The 17,143-nt window shown below is 41.2% G+C and overlaps 1 protein-coding gene across 3 annotated transcripts in view; it reads right to left on the reverse strand.

Moving 5' to 3' along the window:
• The window catches only part of necab2 (N-terminal EF-hand calcium binding protein 2), a 360,801-nt gene that overhangs the window by 198,487 nt on the left and 145,171 nt on the right, over positions 1-17,143 (reverse strand). For all 3 annotated transcript variants that reach the window (XM_061969871.2, XM_061969869.2, XM_061969872.2), the window contains exon 3: positions 8,579-8,687. In XM_061969871.2, coding sequence (XP_061825855.1) covers positions 8,579-8,687 — 109 coding nt within the window. The remainder of the gene's footprint in view (positions 1-8,578; positions 8,688-17,143) is intronic.

Genomic DNA, 17,143 nt, shown 5'->3' on the forward strand with positions numbered 1-17,143 from the left:
AAAAAAGAAATCTTTAACATCAATATTTATGGAACATGTCCACAAAAAATCTAGCTGTCAACACTGAATATTGCATTGTTGCATTTCTTTTCACAGTTCTTTTTGACAGACATTTTAAAAAAATCGCACGTACCCCTTGGCATACCTTGAAGCATACTTGCCAACCCTCCCGGATTTTCCGGGAGACTCCCGAAATTCAGTGCCTCTCCCGAAAACCTCCCGGGACAAATTTTCTCCTGAAAATCTCCCGAAATTCAGGTGGACCTGGAGGCCACGCCCCCTCCAGCTCCATGCGGACCTGGAGGGTCTGCTTGGAGCAATGTTGTTGTAATATATTGAGTTGGAGGCAATAAACAGGCGAGGGGATGAAGTACGTCTCTTTACTGTGGACTTCAGAACAGACTCACACACTTGACGTCAGGTGCGCAACACCACGTAATTCGTTGGCCAACCAAAAAGTAACCCCAGTATGCTATAGCCAACATTCACCAGGAGATGGCAACAGACAAAAATAGATCACTTTCAGTGAATTCTAGCTATATATATATATATATATATATATATATATATATATATATATATATATATGAAATACTTGACTTGGTGAATTCTAGCTGTAAATATACTCCTTCCCTCTTAGCCACGCCCCCGCCCCACCCCGACCACGCCCCCCACCCCCCGAAATCGGAGGTCTCAAGGTTGGCAAGTATGCCTTGAAGTACCCCCAGGGGTACGCGAACCGCCGTTTGAGAACCACTGCCCTAGAGGGTGCAGTGGAGGTGAGTTTTAGTCAAGTAAACATGTTTTCCCCTTTCCTCACAAGGACAGCATATCAGTCACATTAGGCCAATTACCGGGACTTTCCGCATTTAATAGTAGATTCTGTTTTTAACGAACAATTCCTTCATTTCGTTCACCATTCAAAGGCTCTGGATACCTCCAAGTCATGGTTGACATTTATTTTGCTGCCCTCAGCTGCACGTTTAGCTCCAAGTTCGGCCATTCGGTTCATAACAATGATTCTGATTACTTCTGCGTACCTTGTAACCTGAAGTGGGGCAGTAAAAGGTCGACTCCGCTTTGGCTGTTTCACCATGTTTGATCGAGTTAATATATGCACACAGCTGATTGCCGTCATCGACCTAAAATGTATCACAGTCATAGAACACAATCATATGATTGCCCAGCCCTATCAGTCTGCCTCACCAAATCATCCCCGTGTACGTCATAACACTAACCAACCATACAATATCAAATCAACTCCTCACCCAAATACCTAATTTTTGTTTTGCTTGGTTTAATTTGTATTTATTTCACATTTATTTATTAGCATATATATGTGGTGTAAATGATCAATGCCAGTGTTGATTTTGCAAATCAGAGTCAGTGTCCTTCTCCTGATTGCACAATGGATGGACTTGATTGTCTCAATATCGGGTGCAGGGATGTATTTAATGAGACCCAATCAAGCGAGGTCTTCAAGCAGCAATGGTGATTAAATGGTGAAAAACAGGGTTATAGCTCTGCTAGAGGATTAAGACAACTGGATTTAATTCATTGCATTGTTGTCTTTTTTAACATGACATATGTTTGCTAAAATCTATGAGACAGCTTTGCTGCGTGATAAATTGCTGGCATTTCACACTCAGACAAACATACACCATCCCTCTTTCTACTGAATGTCAATTTAAATAGTCACAAAAGACACATGTCAGCCTCCCAGACAAGAGGACGGTGGTTTAAATCTGCGTTTTTCGATCTCTCTGTGGAGTTTGCATGTTATTTCTGTGTGTGGGTTTCCTGCGAGTCCTCCCACATTCCAAAGTCATGCATGCTAGGCTAGTGTAATTGAAGACTCTAAATTGTCTTAGGTGTGAATGGGAATGGTAGTTTGTCTATCGGCATGCTGTAATTGAATGGCAATCAGTCCAAGGTGTATCCTACCTCTCATCCAAAGCCAGCTGGGATAGGCTAGAGCTCACCCGTGAGCTTTAAAGGGGAACATTATCACCAGATCTATGTAAGCGTCAGTATATACCTTGATGTTGCAGAAAAAAGACCATATATTTTTTTTAACCGATTTCCGAACTCTAAATGGGTGAATTTTGGCGAATTAAACGCCTTTCTATTATTCGCTCTCGGGAAGCAATCCGCCATTTTCTCAAACACATTACAAACACCGAGTCAAATCAGCTCTGTTATTTTCCGTTTTTTCGACTGTTTTCCGTACCTTGGAGACATCATGCCTCGTCGGTGTGTTGTCGGAGGGTGTAACAACACGAACAGGGATGGATTCAAGTTGCACCAGTGGCCCAAAGATGCGAAAGTGGCAAGAAATTGGACGTTTGTTCCGCATACTTTACCGACGAAAGCTATGCTACAACAGAGATGGCAAGATTGTGTGGATATCCTGAGATACTCAAAGCAGATGCATTTCCAACGATAAAGTCAAAGAAATCTGCGAGCGGATGAGGGTATGTCTACAGAATATATTAATTGATGAAAACTGGGCTGTCTGCACTCTCAAAGTGCATGTTGTTGCCAAATGTATTCCATATGCTGTAAACCTAGTTCATAGTTGTTAGTTTCCTTTAATGCCAAACAAACACATACCAATCGTTGGTTAGAAGGCGACCGCAGAATTCGTCCTCGCTTTCTCCCGTGTCGCTGGCTGTCGTGTCGTTTTCGTCGGTCTCGCTTGCATACGTTTCAAACCGATATGGCTCAATAGCTTCAGTTTCTTCTTCAATTTCGTTTTCGCTACCTGCCTCCACATTACAACCATCCGTTTCAATACATGCGTAATCTGTTGAATCGCTTAAGCCGCTGAAATACGAGTCTGAATCCGAGCTAATGTCGCTATTCCTTGCTGTTCTATCCGCCATGTTTGTTTGTATCGGCATCACTATGTGACGTCACAGGAAAATGGACGGGTGTATATAACGATGGTTAAAATCAGGCACTTTAAAGCTTTTTTTAGGGATATTGCGTGATGGGTAAAATTTTGAAAAAAAACTTCGAAAAATAAAATAAGCCACTGGGAACTGATTTTTAATGGTTTTAACCCTTCTGAAAGTGTGATAATGTTCCCCTTTAAGCCTGGATTATGATTTCCCCTTTGACGCCGTCCCCTCTGACGCTGTCTTACTGTTTTTAAAGCTCTTCCGTGCAGATGAAGGTGTGACGTACAATCCCTGCCGAAACACTAAGGGTGGTCCATCCATCCATCTTCTTCCGCTTATCCGAGGTTGGGTTGCGGGGGCAGCAGCCTAAGCAGGGAAGCCCAGACTTCCCTCTCCCCAGCCACTTCGTCCAGCTCCTCCCGGGGGATCCCGAGGCGTTCCCAGGCCAGCCGGGAGACATAGTCTTCCCAACGTGTCCTGGGTCTTCCTCGTGGCCTCCTACCAGTTGGACGTGCCCTAAACACCTCCCTAGGGAGGCGCTCGGGTGGCATCCTGACCAGATGCCCGAACCACCTCATCTGGCTCCTCTCGATGTGGAGGAGCAGCGGCTTTACTTTGAGCTCCCCCCGGATGACAGAGCTTCTCACCCTATCTCTAAGGGAGAGCCCCGCCACCCGGCGGAGGAAACTCATTTCGGCCGCTTGTACCCGTGATCTTGTCCTTTCGGTCATAACCCAAAGATCATGACCATAGGTGAGGATGGGAACGTAGATCGACCGGTAAATTGAGAGCTTTGCCTTCCGGCTCAGCTCCTTCTTCACCACAACGGATCGATACAGCGTCCGCATTACTGAAGACGCCGCACCGATCCGCCTGTCGATCTCACGATCCACTCTTCCCTCACTCGTGCACTAAGGGTGGTGTTTTCACAAAAGTCGACTTGGTGACGATTTAGCTCGCTCGGTTCCTTCGTCGCGAGCAAACAATGGCAATTTAAGAGGGATGAGTATCAGTGTAATTGGAGTCGCAACTACAGTAATGGATGTGTTCCAACAGTCACTTTATTTGCAAAAGTTGTTTCGAAATTACAGGAGAAGGCATCCGCAAATGTGAGCTGTACGCCCTCTAGGGATTGGTACTGAACTTGGTACTTATTTGGGTACTGACCGAATTTTGTTGGTACAACTGTGTATCAATTTATTATGAAATCAAACGGTGCTATATTTCCATACCTTTGTCACATGTGATTCCCAGGTCGATTAAAATGTGCAAGGTACCCTTTTCAAACACCCTCTGAACTAGTTGTATACGCACAGGAAACAATGTACCACAAGCTAATTAAACACAGCAATTGCCGTGCAGTTCACAGTACTGCGTGTAGGGTTGTACGGTATACCAGTATTAGTATAGTACCGCGGTACTAATGAATCATATTCTGTACTATACCGCCTCTGAAAAGTACCGGTCCGCTACCCCCACCCCCGCGCCCCGTCGTCACGTCGTGTCATTGCCGATTTACGAACAATAGTATGTTCCGCAGTGCACAATCACGGAGTACTTACAAGCAGACACAGTGTGTAGACAGAAAGAGGAGAACGCACCATTTTTGGCTAACGATAAAGGTGAAGTTACAACACTGAAACGCCTACCGGAAGAGTTGCTTTAAGACATGGCGAGAGCTATGGCTAAAGTCCAGCCCCAGTCGGCAGTGTTTTAGCTACTTCTAAATCACTAATCCTTGCCTCCATGGCGAGAAATAAAGTAAGTTTCTTACAAGTATCATCCCTGCAGGACGAGGAATAGCTAAACATGTTTCACTACACACCGTAGCTCACTGGCGTCAAAATGTAAACAAACACCATTGGTGGATCTACACCTGACATCGTAACATTATCCTAACATATCCTAACATAATGATACCAAGTACAGTAGCGTATCTAGTCGATACTACTATGATTACGTAGGTATTTTTTGGCATCACAACATCTTCTTCCGTTTTTTTTAATATTTATATTATGTTTATAAACTCAGGAAATATGTCCCTGGACACATGAGGACTTTGAATATGACCAATGTATGATCCTGTAACGACTTGGTTGTCAGGCTTGTCCCTGACAGTTTGGTTATGTTTTTGTTTTTCCTCTGTGTTTGTCTTTATTTCCTGTCAGCGCTTATATTTTGGTTGTTTACTGCTTGTCTCCCTGAGCGCTGTTTTCCCTCAGCTGTGGCTGATTGGCACCTGGCCACACCTGGTGTCAATCAGCCAGCTGCTATTTAAACCTGCCTTGCCATCCAGTCTGTGCTGGAGTATTGTCGATGTCAGTATTACTACTTGTCGCTGTCGTTGTTGTCGTTGAAGCTGTACTTGTATCCTGTAGCTGTTTGCAGCGTGCTGTCTTTTTGTTCCTAGTTCCTCGTTCCTGTTTCCTGGTATCCTGTTTCCTGTCGCCTAGTTCCTGGTTTGTGTTTTACCTTCTTATTTTGAACATTAAATTATGTTTTACTGTACCAAACCTGCCTTCTCTGCATCTTGGGGTTCGTCACCAACACAACGTGACATTGGTATCGGATTGATACCCAAATTTGTGGTATCATCCAAAACTAATGTAAAGTATCAATCAACAGAAGAATGAATGATTATTACATTTTAACAGAAGTGCAGATAGAACATGTTAAAAGAGAAAGTAAGCAGATATTAACAGTAAATGAACAAGTAGATTAATAATTAATTTTCTACCACTTGTCCTTAATAATTTTGACAAAATAATAAAATGGAAAATGACACAATATGTTACTGCATATGTCAGCAGCTAAATTATGAGCCTTTGTTTACTTACGAACTAATAAAAGACAAGTTGTCTTGTATGTTCACTATTGTATTTAAGGATAAACTTGCAATAAGAAACATATGTTTAATGTACCGTAAGAAGTTTTGTCAAAATAAAGCCAATAATGCATTTTTTTGTCCCCTTTATTTAGGAAAGTACCGATAAGTACCGAAAAGTATCGAAATAATTTTGGTACCGGTACCAAAATATTGGTATTGGTACAACACTAACTGCGTGGTCAGATTTATTTTGGTGATGCACGGCTAGCGACGGTGGAGGTTTTGTAAGGGGACGAGCAAGCCTGTATAATGTGTGCTGACGTGTCGACGCCAGAACATAATCCAGGCTTTATACGGACAATTGCTGTAGAAAATGAATGCACGCTTACCGCTGATTTGCACTGGATACGTACAAGCTGTTAAACATAGCAGGCAGTGGAAGTTTGGGGTTTTTTCTTAACGTTTGACTCAACTGAGCGTTCAAGTGGTTCAGTGGTTCTTAACCTTGTTGGAGGTACCGAACCCCACAAGTTCCATATGCGCATTCACCGAACCCTTCTTAGGTGAAAAATTAAATGTTGTTTTTTTTTCAAATTCAAGACAAAGTTATATGTTTTTGGTAACACTTTAGTATGGGGAACATATTCTAAGTAACAAAGACTTAATTTAGAGTTTTTTGGACACTCGGGCAGGGGTCTGCAATCCGCGGCTCTGGAGCCACATGCGGCTCTTTCATGCCACCGCCGTGGCTCCCTTTGGCTTTGAAACAAAATGTCAACAAATAATGGTTACTTAACTAATTACATTTATTTAGTTATTTTTAATCTAACAGTTGTTATTTTGGAGAGTTCTGGTATCTTATATGATGATAAAACATTTTGATATATTGACGATCGAAGGTAGGTAGGTAGGTAGGTAGGTCTTAAATGTCATTGCACAAGTACAATGAAACTGTTTTCAGCACAAACCCGTTCAAGATTAGACAAACAAACAGTGTACAGGGTGACAGAACAGGAACGCTGATGGGTCGCCACAAGGCGCCCCGTAAAATATGGGAAAAAGGTAAATTTTGGGGGAGGATGAGTAAAAAAATACAATCTAGACTGGGCTCCTAAGAGGGCCCGGTCTGGAGTGGGAAAAAACCTCCATAGCAAAGCACATATACATATTACAACATACATCTCGAGACTTGCAACAGAGGGGAGGGAGTGGGGGCTACGGTGGCAGGCTGCAGCTCCTCTGGCGCTGCCCAGCCGTCCGTCACCCCTAAGGGATTCGCGTATGTCACAGCCCCTGCGCGCCATCTCTTGCTGCCAAGCAATTGTATTGTTTTTAGCGGTCAACCCCTGGTAAGCTAGCAATGGACGGATCAAAAAAGAGAAACATTTCTGATGAAAATAAAACATAAATGCTTCATGGACAGATTCATTTGCTTTCATTGATGACTAGGTTGTTATTTTCCCTTTTTAGTCAAATGAAATATGCCGCAGTTGTATGCCTTCAGAATATTGGCGCGACTTGATTTTTTTCAAATTCATTAATAAGGGAAGCACCAGTGTATTTTTTTTCTAATGTTCAAAATAATTGGTGATTTGCTTATACCCAGAAATAAAATGTGAATCGTTGTCAAGTGTTTGATTTCATAAATTCTATAGCATACGTGTAACGAAACTATAAGTGGTGTTATCGTCATCTTAGGAATCGAACAGAGTTTGCGGCTCTAGTTGGGTTTTATTTGGGGGGAAATGGGCTCAAATGGCTCTTTGTATGCTGAAGGTTGCCGACCCTTGCACTAGGGGAACATATTCTAAGTAACAAAGACTTAATTTAGAGTTATTTGGTTAGGGTTAGGGTTAGAGGGTTAGGGCCAGGGTTAGAGGGTTAGGGTTATAATAAGGCCATGCCGAATAAGGCATTAATAAGTACTAAATAATGACTAGTTAAGAGCCAATATGTTACTAATTTGCATGTTAATAGGCAACTAATTAATGGTGAATATGTTCCCCATACTAAAGTGTTACCATGTTTTATTACTGGTGCACAAAATGAACCGTGCATGAACATCACCTTGTTCAAAGAACAAAACCAACACAATGCATAAACTCACAACAAATTACACACCTGCAAATCAGTGTGACTTCTGCTGTTGCCGTATCCGTAATACGCCTATAGGGAGAAGTTTTTATTTACATGATGGTCGGGTGTGTCTTGACCTCCGCCGAACCCCTAGGGTTCGATCGAACCCAGGTTAAGAACCACTGCTCTACATGGTGGATGCTTATGCACGATTACATCCACATGTATAAATAAATGATAAATGATAAATGGGTTGTACTTGTATAGCGCTTTTCTACCTTCAAGGTACTCAAAGCGCTTTGACACTACTTCCACATTTACCCATTCACACACTGATGGAGGGAGCTGCCATGCAAGGCGCTAACCAGCACCCATCAGGAGCAAGGGTGAAGTGTCTTGCTCAGGACACAACGGACATGACGAGGTTGGTACTAGGTGGGGATTGAACCAGGGACCCTTGGGTTGCGCACGGCCACTCTCCCACTGCGCCACGCTGTCAATCAGCCACCTTGTGTTGTTGCTGTCAAACATGCGTGCAGCTCGATTAAATATTAGGTGCCACCTTGCATTATCGGAAAAAAAACAGAATTTGAGTTCAAGTTAAAAAGTTGCGGAAAAAGGTGTCTGTGCTGTATCAATGCGAGAAAAAATACAGTACATAAAAGAGGTATCTGTGCATTGGCCCGGTAATGTGCAGTGCGAGCACGGGCAAACAAGGGACGTTGGAGGAAGGGTAATGGGACAGCATGCAGCATGCAGAAATTGTGCTGACCTGGTGTTATCAGAGTCGATGGTGTGGAACAGCTTCTCCAACTCCTCCTCATTCAGTGTGCCATCAGAGAAGAAAGCCTGGAACTCATCCAGCGAGAGTTTACCATCATCTGGCGGAGACACACACGCAATTTTCAGCATGGGCCATAATATATTTTGAGGAAAACAACTGTAGTAATCACATTTGTTCACTTGAGCCTTTCTGTGTTTAGTTTGTATGTGAATTCTGTGTTGGAGTAGATTCTCTCCAGGTGTGTAAGTGTCCTCCTACAGTCAAAATCATGTATGAAGATAACCCTACTGCCTGGTGTAATCAAAGCCAGAACCAGAATATTACAAGTAATTTCAACACAATATGCAGCTGAGATAGACTCCAGCACTCCCCACGACCCCAAAAGGGACAAATGGTAGAAAATGGATTGATGGATGGATGTTGCTTTACAGTTTTACACCACTGCAAAGAACAAACACAATGGTAAACACAGTTGAAGTATACAGTGAAACCTCAATTTATGAAACAGTCTTTGTGAACCTTTCGATTTACGAACCAATAGATCGAGCCAAATATGCCTCCGTGTGTGAACCATGTCATTCATCCAATAATTTCGGCATCCATTTTGTGCCACAAGGCGCAGCCATTTTGGGGAGACCGAGCCCTACACATCACTGGCTGCGCAGTACAGTATCACTACTTAGCACTTCTCTGTGCTTCAGCGTGTGTATTTTCTGCGTTTTTCAACTTTTGACAAGTTAAGTCCATTTTGCCAACTCAATGTGAGTCTCAAAAAGACAACAGACCAGCGTGGGAAGAAGCAGGAAATCGCTATAGAGTTATAAAACAGACTATTTGCGAGGAGGACATCAAAGGCACTTGCAAGTATGGAAGAAACGACAAAGCAAGCTTTGTACCACAGCACGTTTTAATTGTGCTGAGACCAAACTTTTCAAGAAAAAGATGCCAAAGCGGACTTACCAGCAATATGTTTAAAGGAGAAAAAGTGAGACCTTTAATCCCAGGAACACCAATCCTACCATCAAGCATGGTGGTGGTAGTAATATGCTCTAGGCCTGTTTTGCTGCCAATGGAACTGGTGCTTTACAGAGAGTAAATGGGACAATGAAAAAGGAGGATTATCTCCAAATTCTTAAGGACAACCTAAAATCATCAGCCCGAAGGTTGGGTCTTGAGCGCAGTTGGGTGTTCCAACAGGACAATGACCCCAAACACACGTCAAAAGTGGTAAAGGAATGGCTAAATCAGGCTAAAATTAAGATTTTAGAATGGCCTTCCCAAAGTCCTGACTTAAACGTGTGGACAATGCTGAAGAAACAAGTCCATGTCGGAAAACCAACAAATTTAGCTGAACTACAACAATTTTGTCAAGAGGAGTGGTCAAAAATTCAACCAGAAGCTTGCGGATGGCTACCAAAAGTGCCTTATTGCAGTGAAACTTGCCAAGGGACATGTAACCAAATATTAACATTGCTGCATGTATACTTTTGACCCAGCAGATTTGGTCACATGTTCAGTAGAGCCATAATAAATTCAAAAAAGAACCAAACTTCATGAATGTTTTTTGTGACCAACAAGTATGTGCTCCAATCACTCTATCACAAAAAAAATGAATGTAGAAATTATTGGAAACTCAAGACAGCGATGACATTATGTTCTTTACAAGTGTATGTAAACGTTTGACCACGACTGTATATCACAGCGGAGGAGAAGGCCAGAGCGGGACACAAGCCCACTCTCCCTGCTCCAGTCAGTTGAAAATTTGCTAAAGGCAAGTTAAAGTGAATTTTATTTTAAAAAAACAACATTTTTTACTGTAGCAGTATGGTCGTTAAAGTTGAGGATTTTTGTGATTTCAGATCATTTGTGAGGGCACCAAAGGAACTTCTGTGTGTGTGTATGTGTTGGCAGAGCAGTGCATACAGGACAGTGCAGCGGTTTGTTGTTGTTTTGGCTCATTAATAAAGAGATAGTTGATTTAGTATTCATTTATGTTTGTTTGATATACAGTACAGTAAAATATATTATATTGTAAATGGGTTATACTTGTATAGCGTTTTTCTACTTTCAAGGTTCTCGATGTGCTTTGACACTATTTTCACATTCGCCCGTTCAAACACACATTCACACACACTGATGGCAGGAGCTGACATGCAAGGCCCTGACCAGGAACCCTCTACCAACCTAGCCACGCCGTCTCTGTGTTCAGAGTGCACAAACTTTGGCCTAAATATCGAATTTGTCGAGGCTGGAACCAACGTTCCCTCTAAGGTGCGCGCCTGTGCAATTGCGCACTGCTCAAGCGTCCTCTGCGCACGGCAAATCTATGCCACGCACAATATCAAATAAAACAATAAGCGCATAACAATTTTCGACACACGGACACGACAGAGAAAACCGTTTTCCTCATCATTGTTCAAATATTATAACGTCTGTCGAGACGCTTTGAGGACGTGAATTCCATCGATCACTTTACTGAACAAAACTCTTTATTGTCGGCCATAAACACATCACCAAAACATTAGTAAAAAAAATTATATATAGCAAAAGTGGTCATTTTCTGCAGTACAAACCAGACCAAAACCAACTTTGTTATATCAACAGCAGCCGCTCGCTCTTTCTCACTTGCGCCAACACATGCACATATGGCACTTAGCCACTGATGCGTTTACAGTCACACAAAAAGTCGGACAACTCCAACACCACACATAAAGTGTAATTCCAGGTCGTTACACTATGATTTACCAATCAAATGTGTGCTTTTTCAAGTGTCATTCATTAGGAATCTTAATTTCTAAATATCAATCATGAAAAGCTGTTAGTATATTAAATAAATACTAATAAAAATATATTTTTTACAAACAGGAAGTTGCAGGAATGTACACATGATCCCCTGCTTACATCTCATTGTGCAACATGTGAATGTTTTAATGGGAACTAAATGCAATGTCTGAAAAGGGGTACAAATTATTTCCAAAGCAGGACCTCCACCCAGACAAACAATACAAGTACACAGTTCATGAAAAACAATATTTTTTGTTATTGTCATTGTAAGTGGGCCTAAACACTTATATTAGAAAATAACCTCATGGAAATGACTGCTGTCATTTGATTATAATAATAAGAGAATGTTGTCTGTCTATCTGTGTTGGCCCTGCGATGAGGTGGGGACTTGTCCAGGGTGTAGCTGAGATAGGCTCCAACACCCCCCGTGACCCCGAAAGGGACAAGTAGTAGAAAATGGATGGATGGATGGAGATTGAACTTGTTATTTAGTCAGGTTTGGGACAGGTGTGCTGCTGGTGTAGCCACAGTGTGCACGTCTGATGTTGCTCACATGGGCTCCACTGAATGCTCAGGGAGTTTTTGCGTTTGCTCACACACATGAAAAATTAGAGGGAACATTGGCTGGAACCTATTATTTGTATTTACATTGTTTCTTTTGAAGAAATATGCGGTCGCTCTGGCTCAAATTTATTGGTGCAATATATCTGTAGACAATTTTGACCAGTATTTTAAGTCAAAGCATAATAACTGTGTAAATGTACTTTAAGTACATTATTCTTGTGTGAGGTACTTTTTTGAAACCTTCATTTTGTTAGCACAATCAGACTGGATGTGGTGAAGTGGAAAAGTGTGCTGTGCTAAACAAAAGAAGAGAGCAAGCCTCTGAAGTTGCGACTGATGTCCAGTGTGTCCGTTCATCTTACATCGATGATGTCGTTCACAACAACACAAGCAGATGAGATGTGTTGTGGGCGTATGAATTGTTCCTGCTAACTTTAGCTTCATAGTTTAGCCGCTGTTTCAAGTTGCCGTCTCTTCATTGTTTGGTTTAGAGCGCAGCGGTTGTGTGTTTCAGGATGAATGAGCGCTACCAGACACTTTCTCCTCACAATGACAACATTTCACTTACATTTATGTCGATTTCCCTGATATTATTTTGCGTTTAACAGCAGATTCCGTTTTATTGGCCAATTATGTGACTGTGTGAAGGCAGAAATCATATGCCTTACTTTGTTGTATAGTTTAGTGATTATAGATTAGGCATACTAGCATTGTGACAAATACAAAGTAGCAATCATGGTGACATCCCAAAGTTCCAGTAGGCATGATCTTTTTTCACTCATTCACTCCTCATCTGTTTCACCGTCACAAGCTCCGGAATTTGAATGCATGTTGCATGGCTCATTATTTGTTTTATTTTTATTATTATAATTTATAATCGTGAGAAGCCACGATCGAAATTGGAATCAAAATTTGATTCATTGTCCGTCCCTATCAATAACTACCTGACCGGTAGACCGCAGTATGCGAGGCTGCAGAGCTGTGTCTGACCGTGCGATTAGCAACATCGGATAGAGGATACTCTTGTTGCTCAAGACTTTCTTACTTACTGTCATAGAAGCAGATCTTTTCTGTCGTCAAGGACTCATTTTAGTAGTTTAAGTATTTGGGCTCCTAAAAGAACCCAGGCAGGGAGTGTTAGGCCCAAAATGTGTTTCTGGGTTTGTTATTATTGCTTGTGTTCTGGCTCTATCTCGTGGTCGAGTTAACTTACTTACATTGTGTTTCGATATTTCTCTTTACAATGTACTCTGAACTAGAAGTGCAAAATGCTTTGTCGTCTGGTTTTTGATGGTTCTCATCTCGTGCGGTTTGCATCTTCCACCTTTTAAAGCACTGTTCATAAGTGTAATCAATTGACAAAACAACATATGCTGACTTACTTGCCTTATATTTAGTATCTGCAATAGTTTTCTTATACTGTTTATATGTGCTCTTGCTACGTTTTGAAGCAAGTGTTAGCATTGAGCTAATACACTTGCATGTAGGGGTGTGGGAAAAAAATCGATTCGATTCTCAAGTTGTGCGATTCAGAATTGTTTCTAATTTTTTTTAAATAAATTTTTTTTGTTTGTTTGTTTTTTTCATTAATCAATCCAACAAAACAATACACAGCAATACCAAAACAATGCAATCCAATTCCAAAACCAAACCCGACCCAGCAACTGCAATAAACAGAGCAATTGAGAGGAGACACAAACACGACACAGAACAATCCAAAAGTAGTGAAACAAAAATGAATATTATCAACAGTATCAATATTAGTTACAATTTCAACACAGCAGTGATTAAAAATCCCTCATTGACATTATCATTAGACATTTATAAAAAAAAAAAAAAATTAACAATAGTGTCACAGTGGCTTACACTTGCATCGCATCTCATAAGATTGACAACACACTGTGTCCGATATTTTCACAAAGATAAAATAAGTCATATTTTTGGTTCATTTAATAGTTAAAACAAATTTACATTATTGCAATCAGTTGATAAAACATTGTCCTTTACAATTATAAAAGCTTTTTACAAAAATCTACTACTCTGCTTGCATGTCAGCAGACTGGGGTAGATCCTGCTAAAATCCTATGTATTGAATGAATAGAGAATCGTTTTGAATCGGGAAAATATCGCTTTTGAATCGAGAATCGCGTTGAATCGAAAAAAAAATCGATTTTGAATCAGATCGTGACCCCAAGAATCGATATTGAATCGAATCGTGGGACACCCAAAGATTCGCAGACCTACTTGCATGGGTCTATATCAATGTAGTTTGCTCACAATGGCATTCTTTTTGTATTGATTCAGTTTCACAAAATCCTCAGTAAATCCATGAAACTGTCACCGTGGAGTTATTGAGACTGTTTAGCTGATTGGAGCGCTGGTTTCAGCAGCTTGTGGTTCCCTGACAGTCGATTAAATGCATTCATAGACTGTTTTGTCGTTGCTACATCTTTCATCGACACAATCAAGTGTTTTGTAAAATAAAATCCTGACATTTACTCCAAGCTTTGCAACACACACACACACACACACACACACACACACACACACACACACACACACACACACACACACACACACACACACACACACACACACACACACACACACACACACACACAGGCTGTCTTTAATGCCTTTTCAGGTCGCTGTGAAATCAATCCAGCATGCCTTTCAGTCTGGTAAAACCAGTCAAACGCTTACTGCCTGTCTGAATCTGTACCTCGGGAGGAACACAATGCCGATTACGTTTCCAAAACCTAAGGCCCTTTGGAAAGCACTTGAAAAGCTCACAAAACAGTATTGGATTTCTGCTCTTGTTACGTAACCCAACTTATTCAAAAGTATCTTTACAGTGCGGCTGTGTAACTTGGACAGTGTTTACAGGAGTCCACAACCGAACGTTGTTTAGTTTGTGTGAAATCAATATCTCTGCATTGCTTAAAAAGGTGCTGCATGGGAAAACAATGGCATGTGCATGTAATATGAATATAAACAGCTCCAGTATCTGTTTTAATGAACACACAAGGCCCCCTTAATGCCCGGGGTTACCTGGGCTGAAGCCTAGTGGCCCCACCCAATCTCGGGCAATGATTAGTGTTCATAGCCATTAATCACCGCTCAGTTGTGTCTAGCTGCGTTGTTCTTTCCTACTGCTCCGAGCGGGGCTCGCACCCACATAATCTGTATGAGAGACTAGTGTACTACAATTGAACTAAAAACACAGGCAGTCTCCCGGATTGCTAGCTCTTTACTTGAACTCACTGGCTTCTAGTATACTCACATAGACGTGCATGAGCCCGTCGCAAAGGAATTGTAATCATGAACAAAATGATTTTTCAAATATTTTTGCATTGTTGCTGTCCTGTTGAGTGAAATTATGATTTTTTTTTTTAAACTGTGTTTTTGGGCGGTGGGGTTGTTGAGGTTTGGGGTTCGAGGAACAAAACCCCCTCAGCTACATGGCCCTCCCTTAGGTTAAGTCGGCCCTGTGAACACATATTTACTCAGTATGACCTTGCAGGTAATGCACCCAATACAAATATTGCCGTAGACTTTTTCTGTCTAATAAGCCTTGCTTTGCTAAATATAGTGTATATAATTCCCTTAAATCACCCCAAAAACGAATTAACTCGCTGGAATATAAAGACTAACATATAGATCCTTAAACATGGATGCATATGCAAAAGTGCAATATAATTATCTGTACAGTAATTTATTTATTTATATCTGCACCTTATTGCTCTTTTATCCTGCACTACAACGAGCTAATACAACACAATTGTGTTCTTATCTGTACTGTAAAGTTAAAAATTAAATGACAATAAAAGGAAGTCTAAGTCTAAATACTGTTTTTCAAACATTTTGAAGTATTGAAATGCAGCTGAAATAGGCTCCAGCACTCCCGCGACCCCAAACGGGACAAGCGGTAGGAAATGGATGGATGGATGGAAATTGAATGCACATCATATGCTTTTTCCTTGTTTCATTGCCATCCATTAAAGGGGAACATTATCACCAGACCTTTGTAAGCGTCAATATATACCTTGATGTTGCAGAAAAAAGACCATATATTTTTTTAACCGATTTCCGAACTCTAAATGGGTGAATTTTGGCGAATTAAACGCCTTTCTATTATTCGCTCTTGGAGCGATGACGTCGCAACGTGACGTCACATCGGGAAGCAATCCGCCATTTTCTCAAACACATTACAAACATTTACGATTCACACAACGTGCCAACTTTGCTGGTTTTGGGTTTTGTAATTCAGTGTAGCAGGATAGTCATGACGAGGGATAGTGCCAAGGTAACTAACTCTCCTGTTTGACAACACTTGGCCTTCCTGGCGAAATATGTAAACAGGCAAAGACAAGTGGAAGATGAAAGCAGTGTGTTCAGTAGAAATGGGTGACAGGGTTACAAGCTGGAACTATTATTACTGCACTTCAGGGGCATGATGAACTTTAATGTCCTAAAAATATAGCACAACTATCATATATTTTTATACTTTAAAATGTATTTTTTTTAATTTATTATAAAATTTCTTGCCAGCATTTTTTAAAGTTTCATTAAAAAAAAAAAGTAATATGTTTACAGAAAATCTAAGTAGTAAGCCCAGACTAACTGGAGGGTTGTGTCAGGAAGGGCATTTGGTGTAAAAACTAAGCCAAATCTTTAAAGAGGAACATTATCACCAGACCTATGTAATCGTCAATATATACCTTGATGTTGCAGAAAAAAGACCATATATTTTTTTAACCGATTTTCGAACTCTAAATAGGTGAATTTTGGCGAATTAAACGCCTTTCTATTATTCGCTCGTTGTGACGTCACATCGGGAAGCAATCCGCCATTTTCTCAAACACTGAGTCAAATCAGCTCTGTTATTTTCCGTTTTCCGTACCTTGGAGACATCATGCCTTGTCGGTGTGTTGTCGGAGGGTGTAACAACACGAACAGGGACGGATTCAAGTTGCACCAGTGGCCCAAAGATGCGAAAGTGACAAGAAATTGGACGTTTGTTCCGCACACTTTACCGACGAAAGCTATGCTACGACAGAGATGGCAAGAATGTGTGGATATCCTGCGACACTCAAAGCAGATGCATTTCCAACGATAAAGTCAAAGAAATCTGCCGCCAGACCCCCAGGAAAAGAGAGCGGATGAGGGTATGTCTACAGAATATATTAATTGATGAAAACTGGG

The sequence above is a fragment of the Nerophis lumbriciformis genome, linkage group LG10 (genome assembly GCF_033978685.3).
Source record: "Nerophis lumbriciformis linkage group LG10, RoL_Nlum_v2.1, whole genome shotgun sequence".
Lineage (NCBI taxonomy): Eukaryota > Metazoa > Chordata > Actinopteri > Syngnathiformes > Syngnathidae > Nerophis > Nerophis lumbriciformis.